This window comes from Poecilia mexicana, unplaced genomic scaffold, assembly GCF_051168715.1.
Source record: "Poecilia mexicana isolate PSO_F unplaced genomic scaffold, ASM5116871v1 scaffold_22, whole genome shotgun sequence".
Classification (NCBI taxonomy): domain Eukaryota; kingdom Metazoa; phylum Chordata; class Actinopteri; order Cyprinodontiformes; family Poeciliidae; genus Poecilia; species Poecilia mexicana.
The window spans coordinates 21,807,572-21,823,222 of NW_028263391.1; the positions used below are offsets into that span (position 1 = coordinate 21,807,572).

The window sequence follows — 15,651 nt, forward strand, 5'->3', positions numbered from 1 at the left end:
AACACTATCCCAAATATTATGCATGTTGTGGCAAAAAACATAAAAGATCAAATAAAAATGTACATAAAAAACAATAAAAAGACATTAATTAGAAACACTGAAGAGTCAACATAACAAAAAAATAGAAATATTGATAAAAGAAAATGTAAAATCTACTAATATTAAAACAACCAAAGTTATAAAAAATAAAACAAGAAAAGACTAAAACGGTGCCGGAGCCTGGGGTCAAAACGCTCAGATTCACATTCATTTAATTATCTCAAATCATCGTCAAAATATTCAGTTGAACTGTGTGAACACATCAGTCTTACTCTGGGTGTCGTCCTCCAGGTGAGGCAGAAACTCATCTGAGAAGTTCTCGTCAAACGTGAAAGAAAACGTCTGCCAGGCGTTGCTCACTGCGAACAGACAAACAGAGAGGAAGAGATTTTTTCCACCGTTTGGCTTTGGTTAAAAAGACAAACAACATTCTGCCTGGTTGAAGGAGAAAATACTCAAGTCAGATAAAGACTGAAGAGACGGCGCATCGAAAAACATTTATTAGCTGAATGTATGCACAAACAGACTGAGCGCAGGGTCAGCCTTCCTTCTTCACTACTTCCATTTCCTGCCAGTAAACAAAACCTTTCGTACCGTTCATCCTCAATGTTTGTGTATCACTTTATTTTCCTCTGTAAAGTTTTACTCAGATTTCTGGTTTAATTGAAGTTTATTTCAGCTCTTAGAATGAGTTTGTGTGGTCCCTGAAAAATGGTTCAAATTTGGCCTCTGGCATATGGAGCCGATGCTGATGACACTTTTTAAAACTGTTTTAGGGGGAGATTTCCATGGCAAGTTTACATCTTACAACATGAATATTTTCTCTTTCATTAGCAGATGATAGCATGCAACAAACATCCAACAACTTTTCACTCAGAAATTAAAGTTTTAAAAGAAAATCCTCATTTTTTACTGCTGGAAATGAACCAAAAACAATTTATAGACCAAGAAAGAAAATGGTAAATATTTGGCTAAAAAAGCTAAATAAATGTAAGCATTACTGCTAATTTCATATCAATGTTGGTTTCAGTTAAAGAAAAAAAAGTAACTTTTTCAGTTTATTGTTGTGCAGGTAAAGGAGAAACAACATGATTTTTGCATGTTTTAATGGAGAGAAAAGGATAATTTTGTCCCCTGAAGATTTTCAACTTGGGGATTTTGGCCCTTGATACAAAAGTTTGGACATCACTGTCTTAAAGTTAAATACTATTTAACAACTTTTCATTTGGCAGAATGTAAAGAAATAAACACAACTATTTATGTGTCTCTCTACAGCCTAAAAGGCCAAATAACAAGTTGAGTTTGAACTAAAATAGACATTTCAATCATTTAATGTGCATAAATAGAGATACAAACTTATCTCGCAGATTAAATCTTTCCTGCTAGGCTGGTTAGGATTCCTAAAATGAATATTTTACATGCTGTTTAGCAAATTATATATTATAAACCCTCAAAAATGAGAAAAGCTTTGAGCTGCTGACTGAGAGTGACGGACTGGGCTTTGGACACGTGATGTGACTTCGTCATGCTAACTAGCATGACGAATGGACCAAAGAGGACAGAGAGGATTACATCTCTGCCACTTCAATCTGGCGCTGATCTTTGAATAGTAGCATGACTGTTTCTCTGCTGCCTGTAAGGCGAAGGTCAAACAAGTCAAGCAGAACAAACTGAGGTTTTCGAGAACAGCGGTTTTCCTTTTTATCCTAATCGGTTAGAGACGTTAATGACAAGGAGGTGAAAGGCGGCCGAGCTATTCATTGACAAATATGGAATGAAAGCTGCCTTACACAGACTGCTGAATATCGTAAAAATAAACTGGAAAATGTCAAAGATCTAAAAAAAGAGGGTTAAACATTGACAGACTTTTATTGCCATAAATCCCTTTAGCAGTGAAGCTGCTCTACAACTTCTTTCTTTTCTACCAATTCAGTAGAAAAAAACACTTTTATACAAAGATATCATTTACAACAGCAACAAATGTGATGAGAACTCAAGGCTTTTGGAAAGTGAGCGAACATCCAGCTCTTTGATCAGAAACACTGAAACATTTGAAGATGGTTTAACTTGAAAATGAAAGTTTACCTGCTGCCTTGGAAATAAAAGTTAAGTCAACAAGAAAATTGTTTTGGTTTTAACTCAGAAATTAAAGTTCATAAAGTTGATTTAATCGATCAATCAATCAAATTTTATTTGTATAGCTGCACATTTCGGCAACAAGGAGAAACAAGTTGTCTAACCATTGTTTTGTAAGTTCGTTAATCTTGATTTGTGTTTTAACTTAACCATGTAATTATTTCACAACATGCAAGAAAAATCTGCCCTCTACCAGTTAACGAGCCACACTTCTGTTATTTTTACTCGCAATATCAAGTTAAAATAACGACTTATTTTACTTTATAATAATTTAAAGTCTTGTTTCGAATTGCATGAACAACATTTCTGATCTGATTAAACGTCATGATGAATTCAGCTCAGAAACATTAAGTTTGAACAGGACATGGAAATAAACACAGGAGTCAGATCAATGTAACGTACTTCCATCTCAGGATACAGAAACATGCCACTAAGCATTCTGGGAAATAGTTCCCACTCCTGTCTTTTTCTTCTTTTAGTGTTTTTTAAGTGCTAACCAAAAACTCTTGGATGTTTGACGAAATTGATAAAAAGTTAACACAACTTACTGCTGTAAGTTTATCTTTCATAAACTCAGATTTAGGCTCAAAATCTAAAACTCACTGAATTTATTTGACTTTAAAGAGAAGACAGTAGACACAACTAAATGCGGCTCAAATGTTTTACAGTCAAAGAGTAAACTTTGCAATTAGTTGCTTAAAAGCAGAGATAAAACTAAGCAACTTCTAATAATATTCCACTTCCTCGTTCTGTTAGTGCCATTTGTTCTATAAAAGGTAAGACTGTCTGAATAGCTTCATCAGTTTCATTCAGCCATGAAAGGACAGATTCACAACCTCTGTGTGTCTCACACATCCCTGATTTATCAAATCCACTTTCTCTGCACACGCAAGTGGTAAATAGATACAAACACAGATGTGTTTTCAGCTGAATGATGCAGAAAGAACAGAAAATCAGAGGATCACGCCATGCACTGCTCATGTTCACAGCAGATTATGTCACTTATAAAATGCAAAAATGTCTTGTAATAAGTGAAATAATCTGCCAATGGAACAAATACTTTTTATAAATAGAAACTATTTATTGTTGAAAAGTTATTTTTGTCTTGTTGTAAGTGTACTAAGATATTTGCTCTGTGAACTAGACATAAAAACTTCGTTTTTATTGGGTTTTCTCAGCTGTTGTATCTTGTTCTGTTATTCTGCATCTATAATGTATGAAGGAGAATTAAAAACATTGTAGATAAAAGAAGAAATGGTCACAGAGAATACATTTCTACCAAAAGGTTTAGAAAATATAACCAAACTAGTTCCATTCATACTTTTTCCTTCAATATTATTGACTTAAACAAGCTCCCATTTCTTGCTAAAAACTTAGTTTTGTCTTATTTCAAGTGTAGAAAGACACTTGAGATTTTGTATTTTTGCAGTGCTGTAATTTTAACATTTTTCATCGCCATTGGTGGGTTTTGTTTTTTAAAGATAACCCATCCTACCATGACTCAGGACTTAAACATGAAATGCTTGAATTCCTCTGCTTGAGGCATAAACTGACCCCCTAGAGAGAGAAAACAATGGCCTCAGACTTAGAGGAGCTCACTCTCCACCCAGCATCTTCACACTCAAAAGGTCACAATTCATTTCTCCACCATATAGCATCTAAAATCTGTTCCTTTCGCTCATCCTTTCTGCTGACATTTCTCGGCCACAGCAGGGCTACCCGCTTTATCTCAGAAAGCAGAGTTTTCCATAAATGGTTTCAGACGGTCTACGTTTCAAAGAATTATTCTTGTACTTTCTGCCTGTGGTCCAGATGTCTAAAATATTGCAGTTTCAGATAGAAAAAAAAGCAGTTTAGTTCTTAAAGATGAAGAGTTTCAGTTTTTGTCCTGGATCCATTATAAGGCACAACCTTACACAAGTTCCACAATTGACTTTTAACTTTTTTAATGTGAAAAGTAGCTAAAAGATGTAAAATAAACTGAGACTCGGTCATGGCGTAGAGCCGTTCAAAGGAATCAAATCGCTCATGAATGACTCACCAATGCTCTCAACAAATATTTCTTGACTTCCTCCAATCATATAACCTTTAAGTGATTTGCTTTCCACCAGCATCTTCTGCTTTTCTTTTGAGTGACCCGGTTTTAAGCCACTTATCTATTATTTTTTAAGCTAGCTTTAGCGTTGCTTGTTGAGCTGATGTCACGGCTAATAAACAGTCGTTTCCTTGCAGTACCTAGCGGTGCACGCTTAGCACTGGTTATGTCTGTTTTTACAGCTGCAGAAACAAATCTGGAATCCTGAGACTGGTTTTGTTTTGACTCCAATGTTTGATGGACCAGCCAGAGAAAATTATTATGTTTGACTCCTTATCCAGCACTTCAGACAAAAAAATAGCAAAATCCGTAATTTATGCACCATCACTTTTAATCTAATAACACTATTTCGACATGATTCCTTCACTCAGATGTTATTCTTCAAGGTCAGGGCATGGAGTGTTCTGATAATGAAAATAATATTCAAAGATTTTGTTTTTAATCACTTTGCTGTATTACTGTGTTTGTGGCTGCAGAAAGATAGATTCCCTGAGTGCCAGTTTGTTAGGTATCCAGGCTGCCATCTCTGATTGATGGCAGCCTGGAGGCCGTCCTGACTTCCTGTGTCATCTGTGGTTTATTATTAGCATGACAGCAAACATATTGAACACAACCACGTCTAGACGGTGGTTGGAGTTAATCTGTTATAATCAGTGTGCACCAGATTCACCAGCTCTTCACAGTCTGTGGTTTCCTACATGGAGTGTGTGGTAACTGGCTGCATGTAGACACACCCGGTATGCATATAACAAGTCTCTCTGTTCCCTACGGGGCTGCCCACAATCTCACGAAGTCCAGCAGGAGAGGAGTCCAGAGCAACATAATTGAATTTACCAGAAATTTTAAAGAAGGCCGCAGGTTTTTAAATCTGCTGCCCTGCCGTGACTGTGTGCATGTTCTCACAGGCAGTGTCTGCATAAGTATGTAAATACAGACGGAAATAATGCTGCTGAACTTCTTTGGGAGATAATACGGCCACAGAGATATAGGTACCAGTTCAAAATCTGGGCAACACATATCCATGTTTTCACAGAGATTTAGAAGCCAAAAGCTTTTAAAATACATGAGTTACTCTGTAGTTCCTGCAAGCTTTTTTACCCTTAAATATGATGAATCCATGCAACCTGAAGCAATTAATCGTGATTAATTGATAATTTAAATAATCGTCAAATAATTTAGTAATCGATTAATCGTGAACTGGAGGGTAGACTCAAAAAAGAGTCATTTGCTGAACGAACAACATATTCAGAGTTGTAATTAAGCCAAAACTGTACAAAGCACTATATGCACACACATTTTTAATTTAAAATAAAAAGTAACCCTTGCCTGTAAATGTGTTCTAAATAAAAGTCCTCAGGTGGAAGTTTTAGCTTCATCTAGTCCAAATTATGTAAAAATTATTCTATTAAGCACATTTTTCTATCCAATTATTAATCTATTAATCCAACAATAGTCAAAAGATCAGCCCTTCACTATAATGGTGTTAGCTTTCACATGTTTTAGCTGCAGATTCTTCCTCTGGTGTTAATTAATGCTGTTGTTGCATTTTAGGCAATAGCATTTTTATTTTCTTATTTTCGAAAGGAATTGAATTATTTGCTTATTTGCATATTTTAGTGTATTTCTAATACTGTATGGAGGGATTATTTGTTTGTAAACACAGTGGATGCGCACGCAACTTGACTGCAGGAAGAGCCGGCCCGCCTTTAAACGCTCGCTCGTTGCCATGGTTACACGCATTCATCTTGCCGTTGTAACATTAGTTAGCTTTTCGTCGCAGCGTTATAAAATACGTTGTGCTACTAAATTCACATTATTCAATGACAGAGTGTTGAGGACCGTAAGCATTAAGGGCAGGTGAGTCAATAAATGACGAGAGAAAAAGCCACAAACGTCGGAAATTAGCTAGCTAGCTATTTTGTAAAAACTGGGTAAAGTAACTCGGTGCAGATTGTCTGGAAAGGCTGCAGCATCTACAGCCGGTGGATGTGAATCTGAGCCTCTAGAAGTGATTGCAACTGTGGAGATATGAGCAAATTAAAGCTCTCTTGTGAGTATTCATTCCAGTTATAACTCTGAAGAGCTCAGCTTCTGTTTTTTTTCTGATCAAAGAGCCACTTTAGAACTACGGAAAGACACCAGTGTCAATTTCTGTAGTAAGGAAATTGTGTTTGTGTCCAGTCAGCATTAATGAGTCTGCTAGTGCAGCAGGGGAAAAGTGAAACAGAGGAGGAGTTGTATTGTATTTTATGTGCCTTTATGTAATCAGTTTTCTGTTTTCTTTGCTCTCATTTGTCTGTTCTGCTTCCCTCAGAGTATTACCATAAGTACACATGTCGGATGTAAAGAAAACAATGCATAAGGTCAACATATTAGGCAGCTGAAATGAAAACAAGATGTCTCCAGGAATCAAATCAGGGTGTTAAATGTTTCCCAACACACAGAAAACTAACATCAGTCTTTGCTGAAGTAGCTGTTTGATGTTTCTGTAGTTCATTTTCAATTCTGATATATTTGAAAACTGTTTCTTGCTTTTTAAAAACTTTTATGAATGTGGAAAATAAAAAATCAGAATATAAACCTTATGGTTGTGGAATGATGCAACAAATTACATGAATTGTGAATTTAAGAAATAAATCCCAAATCCAATTCAGTATTTTTTATTTGTTTTAAAGGTATTTGGAAAAAATAAAAATATATAATTTGAAAAGAAATATATACAATCAGTTCAATCTAATCATGTTGTCTGATTCCAATTTTTTCCTAGCTATAAAAAGCTTGTGCAACATATATCAGTCTTTTATTAAAATTTCTAAAACATTTCCAATCAGCCAAGCGGACAGCAATGAATCACTGATTTTAGAGCAATCACAGCTGCTGACCGAGTTTGTTGCGTCAGTGGAAAACGATTACATTAAGTTATTAATTTTGCAGCAATCTGTCATACTGAGCATAACAAAAATCCTCATTTTACATAACAAAAATATTCATATTTATTTAATTTAACCCCTTAAAAGTTGGTTTAAGCAATTAATGTTTCTTTAAAATAAACAAACTATATGAAAAAATACAAGTTAGTTTGTATCCACATAATCACAAATAATCCTGAAGGGATAATAATCATTTTATTTAGTTTAAGAACTAAAATTCAATAAAATGACAATGAAAAACTTAAAATTCACCCCAAATACAAAATCTGGTCAACAGCCAAAGTAATGCAAAGATAAAATAAAATTCAAAAAGAACCCAGAAGATAAAAAAGCAACATTTTTCTTCTGTTTCTTTGAATTGTATCTGAAAGATGCAAAAATATGTGCATTTGTCCTTTCCGCTTTGTGTTACACAGCTTTACAGTTTCATTACCACTCCGTTACCAATGTCCCACTCATTGTGTCCTGAATGAGCGGGACATTTCAGCATATAGTGAAGAAAATAACATTCAGTTTCTAGGAATCTTTGTTCTGCCTCATCTTACATACCCTTTTGTAAAGAAAGAAAAAAAAATCCAATGCAAGCAGGAATGAATCATGCGCTAAATGCACAACAAGATGCATTTTCTTCACAGCTGGAACATGTACAGCTGTGCTGAGAGCATGTCGATAACCCTCGTCACCTCCATTCAAGCGTGAGTCACTGTGTGATCAGTTCATGGTGTTTATTCCCCTGCAGAAAGATGCATGAGTGGACCAGAGCTGTAATTCTGTGTAATCATAAAAGCTGTTCCTGTCAGATCTGAAAAGAAAATGCAACAAACCTTGAAAGTAGGAGCAAAAACGAAGAAATGTGAATAGCTTGACAGGTAAAACAGAGGTGATGCTCCACACTAATTAATTTTGAATATAAATTTTAAGGAGTATGCTTGGGAAAGTAATTCACCTACAGCACTCCCAGCACTTCAGCCTGAATACATTTTCAAATTAGTTCCTTGCTATAGACATTATGCAAGACGTTCATGAACATGTCGCAGTGTGTGCCACTGTGGAAAAGCATTTATTGGCCTGATTACTACCAGACCTGTGTAATAATAATAATAGTTAAAAAACATCAAAGTAAAACCTGTTTGACACCATAAAGTCGGGTAAAATATATCTAAAACAAACTCATTATTTTTCAATTAAAAATTGTTGATACCTAGCAGTTTTGTGACTTCAGAAAACAACAGTTGATGCATTTCCATTGACCCTATAATTTCACAAATTGGAATTACGAAAATAAATTAGCTTAATGAAAACACGACAATTTAAAAAAAAAATTGTGTTTCAAAGTTTTGTTTTTCGGATGTATCAAAGTGAGTTTAGTTTGCAAAACTGCAAATGAAAACCTTTTTTTTTTACATCACACGAGTCGTAATCAACAACAGGATGTTACTACTGGTGGAAATGACAAAGAAGACAACAGGAAGTGGTAGGATGATGGCACTGCATATTTTTTAATGACTTATTGCATGAATAAACTTATTCCCCTGTGATTTTATTTGTATTTCTTATTTAATTGATACATCGCAATCATGAAACCGTGTTTTTTCAACACAAAGTCTGGCACACACTAGCAAGTAAAAGGAATAATCAAATTTTACTGAAGATCTCAAAATGTTTTTTGCAGGAAAAAAAGAAAATTGTTACTGTTTAGTATCACATATGATTTCATCTCACAGATTCAGCTTAAAAAGGGCGCTAAGGCATTGTAGTGATTGGTCAGAAAGGAATGATATGCAGAAAACATTGGGGTGATTGGTCAAGTTTGCAGCAAAGTTGTGAAATGTGAGAATGACGACAGAGTCTGCAACTTCCTGGAGGGACTGAATAGAGGTGAAGAATCAACCAAAAAGGGGCAGTTGTACCTAAATTACTCAGAGAGTAACAATGAACCACCCAGAAGGTCAGAAAGGAACAACACTTGCCTCTGGTAAGGTCAAAGTTCAAGATTCAACATCTAGAATTCATGTCAAAACCACTGCAAGCCAAAATCACACAAACTCCATTCCACCTGGGCCAACATGGAGGTCTAATGAAATAAAAGTGAAAAAGTTAATCTAGATTCATGACAACAATGTGTCCTTTTGAGTGGGAAGATAAAAGTATGGTCTGAATTTTAGGAAATTTAGGACATCTCACTTATCTCATAACGGATTTAGGCACCGAGCCCCCACACAACTCTGCAGGGAAAAGCAAGTATAGACAGTAGGTGGATGGATGTTGTTAATAAAGGATTATATAAGGGTCTTATAAGTTTAAATTTCTGTGTAGGAGAACTAAAAGCATCTTTTCAACTCTCGAAAGGCCTCGACAACACTGATGACATTAAACGGAAAGGTCACTATCAGTAATTATGTTCCTGAGATGAAGGAGAGTCGGTGCGTAACGCTGCCATCTTCATCTGCTCCCCAAACGTCTTCCTCAGTGATGTCAGCTTCACCCACACGGGAAAACTAATAGCACCCATCACATGACGGCAGAAAATTGACCTTTTCTGAGCTCCATCTGATGCCAAAACTAAAGCTAAACTTAATATTCAATAAAATGCACCTTGCTCTAAATTACATTAAATGCTAAGTTACTGAGAGAAGAAGTCCAGAAATGCATTTTTCATAATGTACTGATGATTGATACAAGAATTCAGCCAATTATAAGGCTGAGTCCTTTTAACATTCCTGCTGTGTCTCTGAGCAGCAAAGGCTCTTCTTACTTAGTGTCTGAATAGATTTTTGCATGAGGATTTCCAGATAGTCGCCTTACAGTAAAACTCCATTTGTGTTCATTACTTGAAATAAAACCTTCATTTGTCAAGTTTTATAGGAGGAGTTTATGGTGGAAACCTAAAACTGGTTTGATGCTTATCCAATCAAATAAAAAGTAAAAACCAGACAAGGTTTTATCAGACTCCCAGTTCACTCTTTTTCCATAACTCAGATGTATTTTGAAAGCGTCAAACATTTGAACTCTTTTGAACAAATACAAAAGTAACTGGAAGGCAACTGTACATACCAGCACAAACATGAGCCATAAATATACTGTGCATCTTTAATTTTCTGCCAGCCAGCTGTAGACTTGTTAGTGATTAGAGGCATTCGAACACAACCACACAAAGTGAGAAATCCACAAAATGCTTTTAAGCCGTCCTTAATGAGGTCATTCACACAACGTGGGAACGATTACTGACAGCTTTTGTTAAGTCGGGAGGACACAAAGTTCTTGGCTTCTGCTCAAAGGCAAGTTCACACTTATTTTATAGACCTGCAGACCTCCAACTTTTATATATTAGCTGCAGAGGATTATCAGTAAAGTCTCACTCGTAAAATATTTTATTACTAGTTTCAGTTTGGCTCTTCAGCTCTTTTGCTTTGACCTGTGCGGTTTTCTACATGCAGCAAAGGGGAACATGAACACATCAGATTTGACCTTTAACCTACAAAGTTTTCTTCACCCACATATGAACTGAGCTGTCAGTTTTTAACCCATAGGGAATTAAATCTGCCCATCTTTTTCAGCTATAACAACTTCTGGAACAGCTTTCCGTAACGTTTTGTATGGATATAGGTTAATATATGTTCAAGTTGTCTCTTGAAAGTCCTGAACGCATTATTTCATGGTTAGTGGTTGGAAAGAGGCTAATAAGGGATTAGCCAACCCATTTAAAGGACATCCAGCATGCCCACATCTGGCTAAGGAAGTTCACCCTAAAAGCAGACCACAATATGCTGAGGAAAGTCCAAGGCTCAAACAGTCATTTTTAGGAGTGAATTTACAGAAAAGTATATTTATAAGATTAACTTTCACAGCATGTTTGAAAGAAGGAACCTTTTGATCCACAAAAACATAAAGATCAGACTTAAAGGTGACCTACACCTTTAAGTCCTAATTCAACAGATTAGGATAGGTCTATTGACTATACAAAACATGTTTGTTACATGTTTTTCTTACACAAAATCATTCTTGATAATAAGAATTTACTCTGCACAGTTTTGTCTATTTTGAGCTATTTCAGGGCGTTTTGTACCTTTAAATCCAGGTAAGCTGTTGTTGGCCACGCCCCCAAATCAACATTTAAACTCGTACGTGAAAATGGCTGCAAGCAATTATACAACTGTAAATGTTTGAAAAGCAGAAGTGGAGCCTCCTGCACAAGCAAGAAGAATGCAGCAAGTGGTTTCTAAATGGCAAGTCAACAACAAAACATGTGTCTTTTCCAGCAGTCATTGTACAGCGGTAAAAACAGCTGACCAAACTTGCTGGAGCTTTACTTGGGCTGATAGGTCACGGTTTTGCCAGGGTTGCTAGGTAACATTGTAGCATCTGCTGATTTGTGAAGTTACATTCTGGAGGTTTTTGAAATGACTCATTTTCCAGACACCAAAAAACATTTTGCCAAAAACCAGCTGGGCTTTTTCTACTGCTTTTTTTAGAAGCAGTAGAAACACAAATGGAAGAACAAAAACGTGCAAGATGTTAATTTTGTCAGAGAAAAGTTGACAAATACAGCCTTTAGGGTTATCCATATGACAAACTGGTGGTGAAATCTTCATGGTTTGGGAAGCTTTGGACGTTACCATAAGATCCACCATGTATTTGAGAAAAATGTGAAGTCATCTGCAAGAAAATTAAAGCTAAGACTCAACTCTGCAACCTGACAGAGAGATGGATGACATGGAAGAAGATCCATCAAAGACTTGGTGGGAAAAAAGAAAGTCCTGGACAAAGATAAAGCCCAGATATTTATCTCACTAAGATGCTGTGGAGTGAGTTGAAACAGGCTGTAAATTCAAGAAACTCCTCAAACATCTCACAGCTAAGATAAAAGAGAAACTTTCCAAAGGCCAAAGAAGCATCTTCCTGATGGTTTTTCAAAAAAGCAACAAAACACATTTTTAATCCTCCAGTGCAGAGAGAAATTATTTATCCCTCCGACTGACTGATTGTTTACAACCTCAAACAACGTTAGAGAAAAAACGTAAAGATTTTTGAAGCATCAAAAGAAAGTTCAACTTGATACTAAGATTTTATCCGCCTAGGAGATGAACTTTTACGTGGATCAGATCCTTAAGTGCTCCTGGAACAAATCCATTTGAATGTGAAGCTCACACACTCCCACAGTTAAAGCGTAAAACATTTTAGAAAAGACGTTTGACCTTGTTCTGTCAATATCTACAACTAAGCTAACAGCAACAGCAGCATAGACTTTCAGTTTTGATCACACTGTTCATTTTATGGCATAAAATGTTTGTAAAGTTTATACACACTTTAGACACATTTTTAAAACTAGAAATTTGCTTCTCAGAAGCTTCTACTCTTGAAAAAACAGCCTCAGAAAATAAGATGCATTTAGTTCACATTAATGCAATAAAACGGCAAAAATTCCCCAACAGTTGGTCCCATGAGAAACTACAACAATTCTTTAAGTATTGCAGAAATATCCTCTGGTAATTCAATTTAAATATTTATTTCCCAGGTTACAAAAACGCTTACCTGAAGATTTCAAGATCTGACTGATTCCCATAACATTTTCAAAATGGAGGCTCACATTTTGGATCTTGCATTTTTAGTTACTACTGCTGATTAAATGCATGTTAAACTCAGTTTCAACACTAAAAACTTGTTTCTTTTTGGAAAAGAGTGACCTCTTTTCTCATGACCTATCAAAAATCAATCACTGACATTATTAATTAAAAAGTGACACTAAACTAAAGCTTTATGTTTTGTATTGAGTGATCGCTATCAAGACTGGGAAACTTTTGTAGATTTCTCTGTTGTTATTATTATCAATATTATTATTCAGACTAACATATATTGTCTATTATCAACTGATTAGATTTATTAAAAACAATCACTCATCTGAAGGACCACCCTGACTACAGCACTTAGTACTCAAAATATTAAAGAAAAGGATTAAATTTTAAGATTTATTTAGTTTATTGCTCTCTCAGGACTCTAAGGAAAGAAGTTTGTTTCTAAGTTTTGTCTTTAATCTGAGGTTTGACAATAAAATGAAGAATAAATTCAAAGTCTCCACCTACGATTCGACAGCTTATAAAACCAGAACCTCCAGGGACAGAACTGGAAAAAGTACCAGTTAATGTCCTCCATGACTTGTTCCTTATTATGCATTGAAAATTGAAACCAGGTGATGTTTAAAGCACAAATCTCAGGTGTTGAGCAAAACAAAAAACCTACACCAATAGAACATTTTAGGATAAGTAAGAAAATAATTTTGTGCACAAAAGGAAAGTTTTATAAATCCCACTGTGCTTATAAGACTTTGTAAAACAGTAGTATTTTAACTACTCAAGATATTAAGTCATTTTTTTGAGTGTATTTAAAAATTGAGTTGCGACAACGTCAAATATTTGTGCTCAATTTTGAAGTTAAATTTATGTTATCCTATTAATGGTTGGTAAAAAGTGTTTTCCACTTTTACATAAAAGCTTAACCTTGCACTAAAATGTGGTATTTTTTCCACCTCAAAGTCCAATATGGCTGCCTCAGTAGAGCTAAGTGAAGTAAAAAACAAGTTTATTTGGAGTGCCTAACTACAACAGTTTGAAAAAGAATGATTTAGACCAATGTAGCATGGTACATGATGCAAACAAACAAAAAACAAAGAAAAACTGCAACCGGAGTTATTGGGGAAGGAGACATCAGGAGGGGCTGATCAGCCAATCAGAGGCAGACATGAGTTAATACTAGAACTGTGTAATTTTGATTACAGAGTGGAAATATTTATTCTATTAATTCTAATAATGATTTCATAACAAGCTCCTTAGACTAGAGAGAGACCAACAAGGTCAGTCTGTTACTCTTCAGAGGGCAACTGCATAATTTTCACATTCAAGGTTTCATTCCGGTGAATAAAAAACAGGCTATTTTTTTTAAACATACAAAGTTATAACTACTCACTGACTATTTGAATACTTTCTAAGTTCCTATTGCTGAGTTTGGTAGAACATTTAACAGAAAATCAACCTGCATAAACAGTTAAATTTATTTGTGTGCACATTTTATATTTGACCATCTATATTCTCTTTATACATATATAAAAAACTTATTTCCTTCATACATTTAAATATCTTCACTGAGTGAAGTGGCGCAAAAGTCAAATTTCTTGTTTTTGCACAAAAATTTGATGATGAAAGTTGATTCTGACTGTTTTCGTCTAAAATAAAACCAGCTTCAAAATGATTGTGCCCAACTTTTTATAATTAAAATATAATTATATTTGGAAATATTTCTCTTTTCCAATCACTTTGTTGTGAACTAAATCCAATTTAAACTTATTTTTGTTCTTGAACGCCACCTTTTTGGCAGAATAAAGGTTTAAAAATACGAATGTTTTACAACCAAGTGTAAATGAATGTAATTTTCCACTCCGATTCATTAAATGTGGGATGTTTTTGTACTTTCTAATTGATTTTGCTCTAACAAAAAATGTGTTGGTGACATAATTGGCTCTTTATTAAGGTTTTTAATTAGTTTCAAAATAATCCATCCATTTTTTACTTATTTTTTTTCCACACAAAAACAGTTTTACTATTGTTTGCAGCCAGATGCAGATCTAAAGACGCGTTCATGCGCTGTGAATCAGGCTTCCAGCATTTAACAATTAAGCCCCATAATTCAATTTATAGTTTAATTGGTTGCAGCTTGGCTCCATTTAACTGGTTTACTGTAAGAGACGCACAAACATGTCACCCTTTCACAGAAAAAAGAGTTTTTAAAACATACCATTCAGTTTTCTCCTTTTCATAGACAAGAAAATACAAAAACAGGGCTTTGAAGGCAACGTCCATGACTTTTACATAACATATGAATTCAATATTGTCACAATTCAGCTGACATAAAGAAAAAAATGTGATTTTCATAAGAAATGTTCTGACTGAATGGCTTTTAACACTGAAATGTTTTCACTTTGAAAGAAGATGGTGGCAAACTTAATGTGTTTTCACATAATGGGTTGCAAAATACATGTTTAGAAATGTACTTTTATTTTCTCGCTGCAAATATAGAACATACAAGTGTCACGATCCGTGTTTCTGTGTGTTATTTTTGAGTTTATTTTGTGTGTAGTCCTGTTCCCTATGAGTCTCTGTCCTGTCCTTCCCGTTGATTGTTCCCAGGTGTGTCTCGTTCCCTTGATTACCCCTGTGTGTATTTAGTCCCACCTGTTGTCTATGTTCTTCGTGGGGTCCTTGTCTATTGTCAAGTGTTTGCCGCTGCTGTCCGTCGTCTCAGTTGAACTGATCAAGTCCTGGTCGGCGTTAGCTCAAGTATTGTCAGTCTTTGTATTCAGTGCTACCGGCTATAGCTGTGCGCTTATCTGGACTGCTCCGAGCTTCTTCATTAAACTCATCAAATTCATAATTTCACCTGGGTCTCAGCGTCATCCCCTCA

The 15,651-nt window shown here is 35.3% G+C and overlaps 1 protein-coding gene across 1 annotated transcript in view; it reads right to left on the reverse strand.

Moving 5' to 3' along the window:
• ltk (leukocyte receptor tyrosine kinase) overlaps positions 1 to 15,651 on the reverse strand; it is a 71,314-nt gene that overhangs the window by 42,392 nt on the left and 13,271 nt on the right. Inside the window, exon 3 of the mRNA XM_088002853.1 lies at positions 312 to 444. Within this exon, the coding sequence (XP_087858979.1) occupies positions 312 to 444 (133 nt within the window). The remainder of the gene's footprint in view (positions 1 to 311; positions 445 to 15,651) is intronic.